The 11,535-nt window shown below is 36.5% G+C and overlaps 1 protein-coding gene across 10 annotated transcripts; it reads left to right on the plus strand.

Annotated features, from left to right (window-relative positions):
* The first annotated feature begins 392 nt into the window (after positions 1-392).
* On the plus strand, positions 393-11,013 carry LOC128857250 (uncharacterized). 10 transcript variants are annotated; one of them, XM_054092915.1, is made up of 5 exons: positions 393-532; positions 5,383-5,984; positions 6,090-7,840; positions 7,903-8,645; positions 8,802-11,013. In XM_054092915.1, the coding sequence occupies exons 3-5, from the start codon at positions 6,123-6,125 to the stop codon at positions 9,644-9,646; spliced, it is 3,306 nt and encodes a 1,101-aa protein (XP_053948890.1). In that variant the 5' UTR covers positions 393-532; positions 5,383-5,984; positions 6,090-6,122; the 3' UTR covers positions 9,647-11,013. The 10 variants fall into 10 exon arrangements, with proteins under 10 accessions (XP_053948890.1, XP_053948889.1, XP_053948894.1 ...); XM_054092914.1 differs by having other exon boundaries at positions 5,383-5,542; positions 5,620-7,840; XM_054092919.1 differs by having other exon boundaries at positions 5,383-5,542.
* Positions 11,014-11,535: the final 522 nt, after the last annotated feature.

Consider the following 11,535-nt stretch of genomic DNA (forward strand, 5'->3'; position numbering starts at 1 on the left):
CATCCCTGCGACGGCGCCCTCGATGGGGGGCCACTACAGCTTACATTTATCATCTGTGACCAAGTTTGCTACTGCTTTCGGCGACGTCTGTTGTGCGGTAGTATAAACCTCGTAGCGCACAACTGTTGTGACATCTACTGTTGACTAGTTCAAACTTAATAAAATCTTACAGAAGTAACGTAAAAGCCTTTACGTCAAGCTATATTTTCTGCTCGAATTAACGTAAATCTAAACTCTGATAGACCAACCGTTTTCTTCCGGCCAAAGTCAAATCAAAAAGTCCGCGGATAGTCGTCGTTTCAGCTAAATAATGTAAATACGCTCTTCGCAAGAACGTCGGTTGTCAGTCATTTACGTTCTCTGCTTTTACTCCAATCAGAAACATATGGTAACACCGTGTGTACGTCGGTCTAGGGAAGGAAACGAACAGGCAAATAGCGATCGCTGTGAAAAAGTTTAATTGTAAATAAAATTTGTAGTGGTAATTTGTATAAAAACTACATAAAAAGTTGAATAATAACAAAACGATCAAGTAGGTAATGAATGCAGTGCAATTGAGCGTTGGATATGTGTGTTAAAATGAAAATAAAAATGTGATTAATGGTGGGCAATTTAACAAACGCAAAAGGACCAAAGAGGTGGAAAAAGGAGGAAAAAAAGAACAAAATGATTATAAAGGGGAATGGGGGATGTAAGGGTTGAAAGAATATGTTAAGTAAAAGAAGCCGAAAAAAGCGACCGCGGTGAAACTGAATGAAGACAGAATGTAAATGAGTCAAACGGCGTGCAAAACGAAAGAAGAAAGCAAAAAATTGAAGACGCGAAAAGTAAAAACGTAATATGAAAACTGCAGACGGGTTGCAAATGTAGTTTTTCGGATTTAGTAGTAAAAGAGTAAAAGTGAAGAGTGTTGGTACTGCCACATTAACGTAAAATACCAAAATTTCGCCAATATTCTCAAATGGGTTTGAAGCCATCAGCCTACAGGGCTTCAAATTAAGCATTTCGGTATTTTGTGTATATACGCACATATTATTTGGATTTTAAGTTAGTTATATTGGAATTACTTAGATGACTTAAATCATAAAATCGATGGAACTGAAATACAAATTTTTAAAATGGTTCTATACCTACCAATAGCTTTAAGTTGAACAAACACACTTCAGTAGGAATAAAAATAGTTCTCTTTCAGTCAAAATACGGTTTCTGGGAACTCATTTTGATGTATCACCGGGCATACTTTGCAAAAAACAGAAAACAAAAAACAATTTTATACGTTAATTGATGGAGTTATATTAGAATTTAAAGTATATTTGCTAGGTTTGTCCGATTAATTGTTTACTAAAAATTTTAGTTTATTAATTTCGATAAATCGTGTAATATATTACTAGATGCTCTTGTTTCCAAAGTTCGAAAATGGCTTAAATAAAAGAAGTATTAAATTTTGAGGACTTAATGTTGGCTGGTATGTCTAAAAAGTAGCAACTCTTAAATTAGTACCTAACTTATAGAACTATTAACGTATAACGTATTCTTAAAAGGCTTTTTACTGGACTACGCTGATCAGCTGTTTTCAAAAAATTTATGAATAAAAATAGTATATACTACAATTATTATAATAAATCATGCAGGGCCCACTAATAAACTGAGACACTTGTACATCCTCATTTCAAACTTTCCTAATTTGATAAATTTTATTCTGTACAACAATATATTATATCGATTATTTTACATTTTTCTAGTAAACTTCAAAATAAGTAAGTTTGACAACACAACTCAACTTGTTGTTGCAGCAGCACAAAAATTTCCCATACATGTACGGGAAATGTTGATGGAATGACAGTTCTTGGGAATGAACTCCTCACGTGGCAACGATTCAAGATCTCTTCTATTGGTGCTTTTCCCTTCAATATGAACATACAAGTGCCCAAAGAGGCTGTACTTTTTTAACGTTGTTTAATAACCACTTCTTTATAATCAGCGCCATATGCTTAGGGTAGTTTCCATGCATAAGGATATATAGTGGTTTTCAGTAAGAGCGCTTCAACTTTTGAACTTTTTTGAATAAAACACAAACGGTTTGACTTTTTTAACTAATTTTTTTTTTTTTATTATCGAGTTTGAACATATACATTTAAGTATGAAACTCGATTTCTTTTGCATGACCACCGCGTGCACGTTTTACGAAGTCCAATCGTTGAACCCAATTTTCGACCACTCTTTTGCATAAATCGGCCGAAATTCCAGCAATTTCGCGTTCAATATTGGCTCTGAGCTCACAAATCGTCGCCGGCTTGTTACTGTAGACCAATGACTTCACATAACTCCAAAACGGGACGGCTTGCTAAATGGACCGTAAAATGGCCGTAATGCTCTTAAAGTAGCAGCAACAGAGCGATTATTTTCATAAAAAATTTGCACGATTTGCAATCGTTGCTCAAGTGTGTAGCGTTCCATGATGAAATGTATACTAATGAAGTTTACAAATGACAAGCGAAAAATAAAAAATATTGCGTCGTTCGCTCTCCCTATCGGAAAAAAGTTGAAGCGCACCTATTGAATAACCCTATACATTGGTGGTAACTTTTCGACTTTTCCTAACTTACATTAAGACGGATTAGGCGTTGTATCTTCCCTCCTCTAGACAAAGCTGTATCAAATGAGTAGAATTTCGCTTCATTGCGACTAAAAATAACTACTCCAGAACCTTATTCTTTAGCATACTTGAAAATTTTATTCACGTTTTAGAAAAAAATCTTTTATAGTTTGTGGATTACATCCATAACTGCGACTCTTTTAGTGATTGGGCTATATTAACTGCGAATTTTTTGATTTATTATGTTAACGTAAAATCCTTCACGTGGTCGAATCGATTTTGAAAGCTCATTCAATACCACCTTTTCTTTGGAAATAATTGTACAGTAGATAACTGAATAATAATTTTTCAGTGTGTTGAATACTTGTTAGTTAGGCTTTTTAGATTTCAAAAAAAATGCGTGTAGCGTAGTACACATAACAGAAGTGGAACTTTCAAGGCAGGCAAAGAAAGAGGGAAAGAGACAAAATTTACAAAAAACGGAGAAGGGTCGACCGGTGTAGGTAAACGCCGGCAACAACGCGCACTACTCCGAACGTTTATCACCCGCACGAACGCAGCGATTCCAGGACCGCAGCAACGTCACAAATTACCGCAAGGCAATACCAATAAATCCGACGTCGGAATGGATGGCACTTTGTAGTACGCACAAGCACTAGCCAGGAAACGGAAATAAGCGCCAAACAGTAGGCAGTGTTATTTCTCACTATAAATTTGCAACCACAAAGAAAAACTCAGAAAAAATAGCCTAAAGTGTATCTAAGATATATGTATATAAGGTATATCTCTCTCTCTCTACTTTTCCTCTACGTTATATCTTTTTTCTCTCTCGCGGAACGAAAATGCCCAATACGTTGCATGTCCTTGAAATTGTACTCTCCATTCTCGCATGTCCATCCACGCCTAAGAAGTTTCACTTCAAAAAAATGGACGAACACTTTTCTCTTAGAAATGATTTGTTTGCTTATTCATCTTTACGCACTAAATTTCACAGTAGCAAAATATAAAAAATAAACCTAAATTTCTGTTGTAGAAAAAGTTACAGTATTAGCCTACTTAGATGTAGCAAAATTAAGGTATTCTACTTTTTGTTTGACTTTGAAAAACCAAGCTATTGCGATTATTACTGACAAAAACAGAGTTACCAAAAACGCCAAAAGGAAATTTTGCATACTAAATAACAAAATTGAAATCTATTCAACGTAGCTACGTTTTTTTTTAAATCAGTGGAGAATCTTTATATAGCTTCGAATTTCAAAAATATGAGTGCACCATTTTCTTTTCGGGTCGCTATAATATGTAGCAAACAAAATGATCAAGTGCAAGTAGTTCTTTGAACTGCTGATTGGCATAAATTACGGCTGCCTTTATGCAAATAAATGAAAGCCAGAAATATAAGATAAGAAGATAATCTGCTTGTCGTAACAGATTGCTGATTTTTCTGCAAGAAAATAGCCTTTGTAGCCTCAGCAAAAACATAAACCCTTAATTTTACAGTCAGCGTTATTTAGTCCTCTATCTAGTATTCCTATAGATTTACTCATAATTTTAAAATTAAATTAAGTAAGAACGAAATATGGAAATTACAATTTGTACTAGATACTGTTTATCATGCTCGCTAATGTAGGTACCTACTCATATTCGGAAATGTGTTTTTTTTTATTCATACCAAAACTGGGCATAAAACATCAAATGATAAAAAAATGTATATACAGATAAATACATAATTTTTGTGTACTAAATACTTTCTTGTAGATGGTACAATCTAACAAATGCTACATTATATTCATACCAGCCGTTAACAAAAAAAAATATTAGAAATTAACTTTCTTGATATTAGAACTAGAAAGCTTTTAACTTTATTAGAAAATCAGTAAAATGAGTATCTGATATTTACTCCATACCTGCAAAATGCTACAAAAAATGTAAACATGGACAGAGCTCGCACGAAACTTAAATAGAATATAAGTGAGTTATGTAAATAGTTGGGATTAAATAATGGCAATAAAATTTAACTAAGTTTAGGCAGTGTAGCTAGTGTTATTTGTTATATTAATATAGGCTAAATAACAAGCAATTTAATTTTTTGATTTTTGCTTTATTTTAAAGTGATTTTATTCGTATGTTAAGTTGATACTACATATATTAAATAACTAAATAAATAAAATGATAGTCTCATTAAAGAATAAAATATAATTTTTTAGTTTACCTAAGTTAAACGATATCTATTCTTTAAGTTATTAACTGTTTAAAATGCGATTTTTTTTTTATTAATTTCAAGGAGGTTGAATTATTTAAATTTTTGATCAACATAACGTTTTCACCGCAGCTTACTTTTGGGTTTGCTTCCGCTGGCGTGTGTAATGCAAAATCCACCCTAAACACTTGTCAAATCCCATACAAATGTCACAACCCAAATCCAAGTGAAACCCATTTTCACTGCTTATATGTGTTGGGTTTGCATACATTCGAATATTAAATGGTCCATTATCGATACAGGGCAACAATATTTTGTAGGTTGTCAATATCAGAGCTTTTTGATTGGCTGACAGCATCTAAAATGTAGATATACATACGCAGGAAGAAACAAACGTATTACAATTTAAACATAATTTCCATCAAACACGCAGTAGAAACAGTTGAAAATTTTCTCAAACCTAAAACTTGCAAACTCAAAGTTTGTCTTTGGTGGAAACGTATAACTTCGACGAGTCACGTAATAACGTAAGTGAATCTTGCGCATACGTTTAAGTACTTACAAATGCGAATCTATGGTCTACGAATAGGAGTAAGGCAACTACGATGAAAGAGCTAAAAGGAAAACTGCAAGCTCGTTGAGGGGGCGCAGCGCAAAATTGAGCAGAACAATGCAAGGAGGACGAAAAACGCAGTGAAAATTAAAGCGCACGGAAAATTTTCATTTGTTCAAAAACTGCTCATTTAAAAGTAAGATATTTAAAGTGATAAAGTGTACTAAGTGCAAACGGATGGAAAATGACGTTGTAAATTAACGAATATTGAAGAGTTTTTTTAGATTTTATATGAAAAGTTAATTTGCTTGAAAATTTCCCACACTCGCACACAATCAAACGCACACGCGCGGAGACGGCACAAAATCTCAAACAAAAAGGAAATCAATAAACGCATGAAGCGGACCGTAGTAGAAGAAGTACAAGTGGAAGTGGGATTTAAGAAGAATCAAAAAGGAAAAGGTGAAGGTGAATTGAGTGCGCGAAAGTCGGAAAGAAAAAACGAATCGTAATAAAATGATGTGAAAATGCGGGACATGAAAAAAATTCAGCGTGGATGCTGAGAGCTGTAAGAAACTCTTGACTGATTAACAAGAAAATCAGAGACAGACCAAAGGAAGTGTATGAGTGTGTCAATGGTAACTGTGAAAGCAATTTGCAGGAATAATTACAAAATAAATAACCAGAGGGCTAACTGTAATCGGCTTTTTTGTTTTTTTTTTCCGTTGTTTGTAATTTTAAAGCGCAGAAAATTAATAGTATAATTTGACAAAGGAATGGAAATGGCCAGCAGCGCCGCAAATGGGTCTGGCAACACAACATCTCGCAGTGTTGTTGTGGGCAATACTTTGCCTTCTCTGTTTGTCAGTGATCACAATGGCGGTAGCTCAATCGTTAGTGGTAAGGACTTGGATGGTTTAATAGCAATGAACGATAGCGCACTCTCACAACAAATCGAATTTATACTGCAAGAGGCTCCCATGGAGCAAGACGATAACGATGTTACCGATCATATGGACGATGACGGTTCGGCGACGATAGAAACAGCTAGTAGTGGCAACTCCAACCCTACTATCAAACTACAAAACCCACCGAATATAATAGTATCAAGCGCTTCCGATTTCTCAAGAGCACATGTGGGTAGCGACGTAGCCGCTACGATTGCGTCCACTCAAACAATGGCGCAACACCATCATCTACTGAATGGACGCCGCATTATAATACAAACAACGCAAGCTTCGAATATGATTAAAGAAGAGGAAGCGGATCCCGAATTAAATGACGAAAATTTGCAAGATATTGAGGAAGAAGAGCAAGCAGCCGAAGCTGAGGAAAATCAATTGCGGCTTCAACATACGGATATTAAATTGGAGCATAGCGAGAACACGGAACAGGAGTTCATTAGAACTGGCATAAATTATATAAGTACGCCTGCAATAACTACACACCATTCGCATCTGACTGGTGGTCAAACGCAGCAAATAGTTTTGCCGGCTGGATCAATAGTTGGTACAGCAACAGGACGCACTCTCACAGTGCCAGTTTCGGAGGCACTGGCTCAGCTTCAGCGTCGTCCCGTATATATCAGTAATGCCATGGGAGGTATGGCTGGTGCCACATTTGTACGCATGCCGGCTGTGATAAGAAGCAGTCCTATGACTGTTTTGAATGTGGTACAACAGGGTGTACCAGGCAGTGGTCCTACACAGCTTATCCTACAGGCAACTCCTGTTCCTACTACTGGAACGCCGATGACAGTGGTGACATCCACCACGTCTGCGGCCGTAACGATGCCCTCATTGCCATCAGCAACTGCTGGAAGTGCAGACGTAGTTGTAGCTACACCCACGCCGGCTACAATGCCGGCGTTGACATCGGTCACAACACAATCTTTATCACCATCAACTTCATCGTCATCGCCACTATCGTCTTCTGGTCATGTTGGATCTTCCACAGTGGTGGCTACTAAAACAGCTACTGCAGTGTCGACAGCTAAAAGTAATGCCACACACTCGACGTCAAACGGTAGCGGGAACACCAATGCGGCTTCCACCAACAATAATCCAGTAACCTATCAATGTGTCGAATGCGTGGAGGAGTTTGAGTCAAAGGAGCTATTCGACATTCATCGCTCAGGTCATGCCAATAATATGAAATGTGCTATATGCAACATGGTGCTGAAGTCGCTCAAGAACTACGAGAAACATTGTCTACGCTGCAAGCCGTACGAGTGTCAGATATGTGGACGTGTGGTGCGCTTCCGACCAAATTTCATCAAACACATGCGTGTACACACGGGCCAGCAGTCCGAACGCCACAAATATAAATGCGATGTGTGCCACAAAGAATTTATGAGTTTTGAATATTTCAAAGTGCACAAAAAGATTCACAATGAGAATGTGAACCTAACATGCGAAATCTGTGGCAAGGTATTCAGCGCTTTAGCATCGCTGCGTGGCCACTCAAAATTGCATTCAGGCGTAAAATTGCACAAGTGAGTAGTGATAAAAATACTTTCTTTTGCATGTAGTACATTTATTACTTTTTAAATTTCAGATGTGATGTTTGTGGCAAAGGCTTTGGGCAGCGTTACAATTTGAAGATACACGCGCGCACCCACACCGGTGACTTTCCGTTCGAGTGCAAGGTGTGCAAGAAGAAGTTGCATACACAGTCCTCCTTACAGACACATATGCAAGTGCATCAGCGCGACCAGACTTCGCAAGTTACAACTACAATAAAGTATGATAAAAATGCGACCAACACTACAGCGTCATCATCCACGACTTCTACAATAGTCAAACTTGAGGCCAAAGCGAACGATGACGGGCCGAGTACCAGTGGAATGCAGCGCCATTTGCAGAAGCAATTGCTTGAAGATATGGAGGATGACAATTCAGGAATGAGCGATAGCATACAGGGTTGTGGCAGTAGTAGTCGCATTGTATCCACTTCTTCCTTGACTTCGGCTGGTCACAGTTTGCTAACGACCACCGCCGAGGATTCCTCGAACGAATCTTCGAATGCATCGCATGAACTCAAACAACAACAATTACAGCAGCAATCACTTTTGGTGACACCCACCCGTACCATTGTGATCAAAAATTATATGCAGAACGATCAAAGTGTTGGTCTGTCACAGCCACAATCGCAGCATCAGACTCACGTCATACAGAGCAGTAATGCAAGCGCCAGCAGCACGTTGCAACAACAATTGTTGCGCAAGACGCCCATAATACATTCTACAGGGGGCGCCGGTACACTCTCCTCTGCATTAGCTAGCGTGGTGCAGCAGACCGGTAAGATACAGTTGTTGCTTAAAATAATTAAAGCTTGAAAACTCGCATCTTAGTTGGTGTTGAAAAGTCAGCAATAAAGGCAGCATTTACATTAGAAATTTGCTAGTATAATTTATGTGTCACATTTACTAATAATTATTCTCACACAAATTGTAGGTACATCACCCTCGCCATCGCCGTCATCCTCGTCGACATCATGTTCCTCGTCAGTGGTAGTATCCAAATCTGGCGCTCCGCTCTCGCTGGCGTCTGCCGCGATTGGCACCTCAACCATACGCAGTACACGCAACCATCAGTCTCAATTCAATTCGTCGATTTCTTCATCGAGCAGCCACCACCGTGCGTTACAGCGCAGTAATAACCACCGAAGTCACCATAATAGCCACCGACGTCGACATACGACGCATTTGGACGATGATGACGATGACGATTTGGACGGTTTTGTCGATTCGTCACATTCTCATCATCGCTCTATGCGTGTGAATGGCCAGCATTTTGATGATGATGACGACGATGAGAAATCCTCCCCGTCCTTGGCCACAACGGCCATTATCAAAGTCGAACCGAATCTGTACTCTTCGGGTTCGGGTGACAATTCAAATGAAATGCTTATCAAAGAAGAGGTGATGTTCGAGGACTCTGCAGCGCCTCATTCGCCACACTCGCCGCCAAGTTCAAAATTCCGCATGTCGAACTTTGACAGCGACTTGGTCGATCATAATGTCGATCTAAATCACTCGCTACCGCCATATGGAAATCTCTTTGACCCGCATTCCATACCCGATACCATTCCAGTGCAATTGTATCCGGACGATGATGATGATTTTCGCCTTGATCACAGTTCATTGGGACCCTTGCACCAGACCTCATCATCGACCACCGATGGTGATTTTATTAAAAAAGAATGGGTATACGGAGCTGGTTCCAGTTACACAATGAATGGAAAATTTGGTGATGATAGCGATGCTCTGTGTGATTCGGCGAATTTCATTTACGACTGAGCAGTAGCGCCGCACTTGGTGGTCTGAACAGTGGTGTGATGGTGATTATGATGATGGAAATCGAAGAATCGAAACGGAGACCGGAGACATTATCAAATACATAAATCCAAAACGAAATTTTTATATACGAGTGCCGACCATCGCAAGCAATGAAGAATGATGAAGAAGGGTTGCGTAGAACAAATGCCAATATTAGCAAGTATTTTTTGTCTGTATTGTTAAACGAAATTAAGCTAGAAACTCTTTAAAAAACTCTAAAACATTCAATGTAATGGAATATATTGTTATTTTAGTGTGTGTACTACACTAAACGAATCGCATGTGAAATTCGAAGAAGAGTCGAATGTCGAATAAGTGAAAACGCGCAATGTAGACAATGCAATCAATAGTTTAAAGTAAAATGAGTAGTGAGTGTAATAGATGTAATTGCTCATTAGCGCGATCCTCTTGACTGACCGATCGAAACAGCTGCAGGAAGTTGCTTCTTCCATGACACTCAGTTCGAAATCTAACCTATAAACTATAGTCCTCCCTCTCTCTCTCCCTCTCTCTCTCTCTCTCTGTTTTTGGCTAACACAAATGATTTTAGTTATAGTAATAATAATAATACGCAATCATGCATACAAATAATATTGTACATAGCTGTTAAGTAAATAAGTAATTAATAATTCTCCAATGTAGTTTAAATGTGTATGGTTATTATTGCATCGTATTTTCATTTATTTAAAAAAATTTTTTTTTTTTTTTTTTTTTGATTTCACTTTGTGTGTGTTGTGAGTAATACTCAGTGTAAGTGCAAAAATTTACGGAAAACGATGATGAAGAAAAAAAAACTGATGTTTTCGAAGTTTTCTATTCTTGGTTGTTGCCTAATGACTGCATGTATCCCATCCCAAAAAAAGCTATTTGACCAAAATTCATTTCATTTCGTAAGTAGCGAGTTTGTGTGCACCTTCAAAGAGTTCCAAGGGATTGCAGTGCGATTTTAGATGACTTAACTGAATTTCTGTAGCGCAGCAATGAGTAGTGAGATGCGGCAATAATCCTGGGATTAAATGTAAGGTAGCCGCATGAAGGCAATAGTTTTACAGTATTCATTTCTATCAGACTGTGTAATATAATTGGAAATGGACTATTGCGCAAGCAGCACCGAGATTAAAGCTGTTGCAACAACAGTTGAATTAGGACTTTGACAATTTATTTCTAGGCAGGTCCAGCAAAATTTATGCTGGTAATAGAAAATATTTATTTGAAATTTGCTAAAGTACTATTTCTAACAGGTCGCAGATCTTTATGTATAAATGTTCTCTAGTTTTGGTCTAGTATTGACTGCAATAAAACTCCAAAAGGTTATGAAATAAAGTTTTTATTTTGGCTTTTTTTTATATATTTTTTTTAACTCTTTTTCTGTAATTAAAAAAAATGTTTTTTTAATTTTTTTTTCCATTAAAATAATTTTTTTTTTATTAAAATACATGTTTTTTTTCATTAAAATACATTTTTTTTTAATTAAAAGAATTTTTTTTTCCATTAAAATAAAGTCTTTTTTTCACTAAAATAAATTTTTTTTTCATTAAAATACATTTGTTTTTAATTAAAATCCATTTTTTTAATTAAAATAAATTGTTTTTCTACTAAAATAAAGCTTTTTTTTTACTAAAATAAATTTCTTTTTTTTTACTAAAATAAATTTCTTTTTTTTCATTAAAATAAATTTCTTTTTTTTTCATTAAAATACTTTTGTTTTTATTAAAAAAATATTCTTTTTTTTTAATATTTTTTTTTTTTATATTATTAAAATATTTTTTTTTTTTTTAATTTTTTTTTTTATTAAAATAAGTTTTTTTTTAATATTTTTTTTTTATTAAAATGTTTTTTTTAATATTTTT

This window comes from Anastrepha ludens, chromosome 3 (genome assembly GCF_028408465.1).
Source record: "Anastrepha ludens isolate Willacy chromosome 3, idAnaLude1.1, whole genome shotgun sequence".
Lineage (NCBI taxonomy): Eukaryota > Metazoa > Arthropoda > Insecta > Diptera > Tephritidae > Anastrepha > Anastrepha ludens.

Excerpts from the sequence above, each read along its gene's own strand:
- LOC128857250 (XM_054092912.1), top strand. The coding sequence starts at position 6,123 with ATGGAAATGGCCAGCAGCGCCGCAAATGGGTCTGGCAACACAACATCT. Across the intron at positions 7,841-7,902 it reads TCAGGCGTAAAATTGCACAA|ATGTGATGTTTGTGGCAAAG; the intron begins GTGAGTAGTGAT and ends TTTAAATTTCAG. Across the intron at positions 8,646-8,801 it reads TAGCGTGGTGCAGCAGACCG|GTACATCACCCTCGCCATCG; the intron begins GTAAGATACAGT and ends CACAAATTGTAG.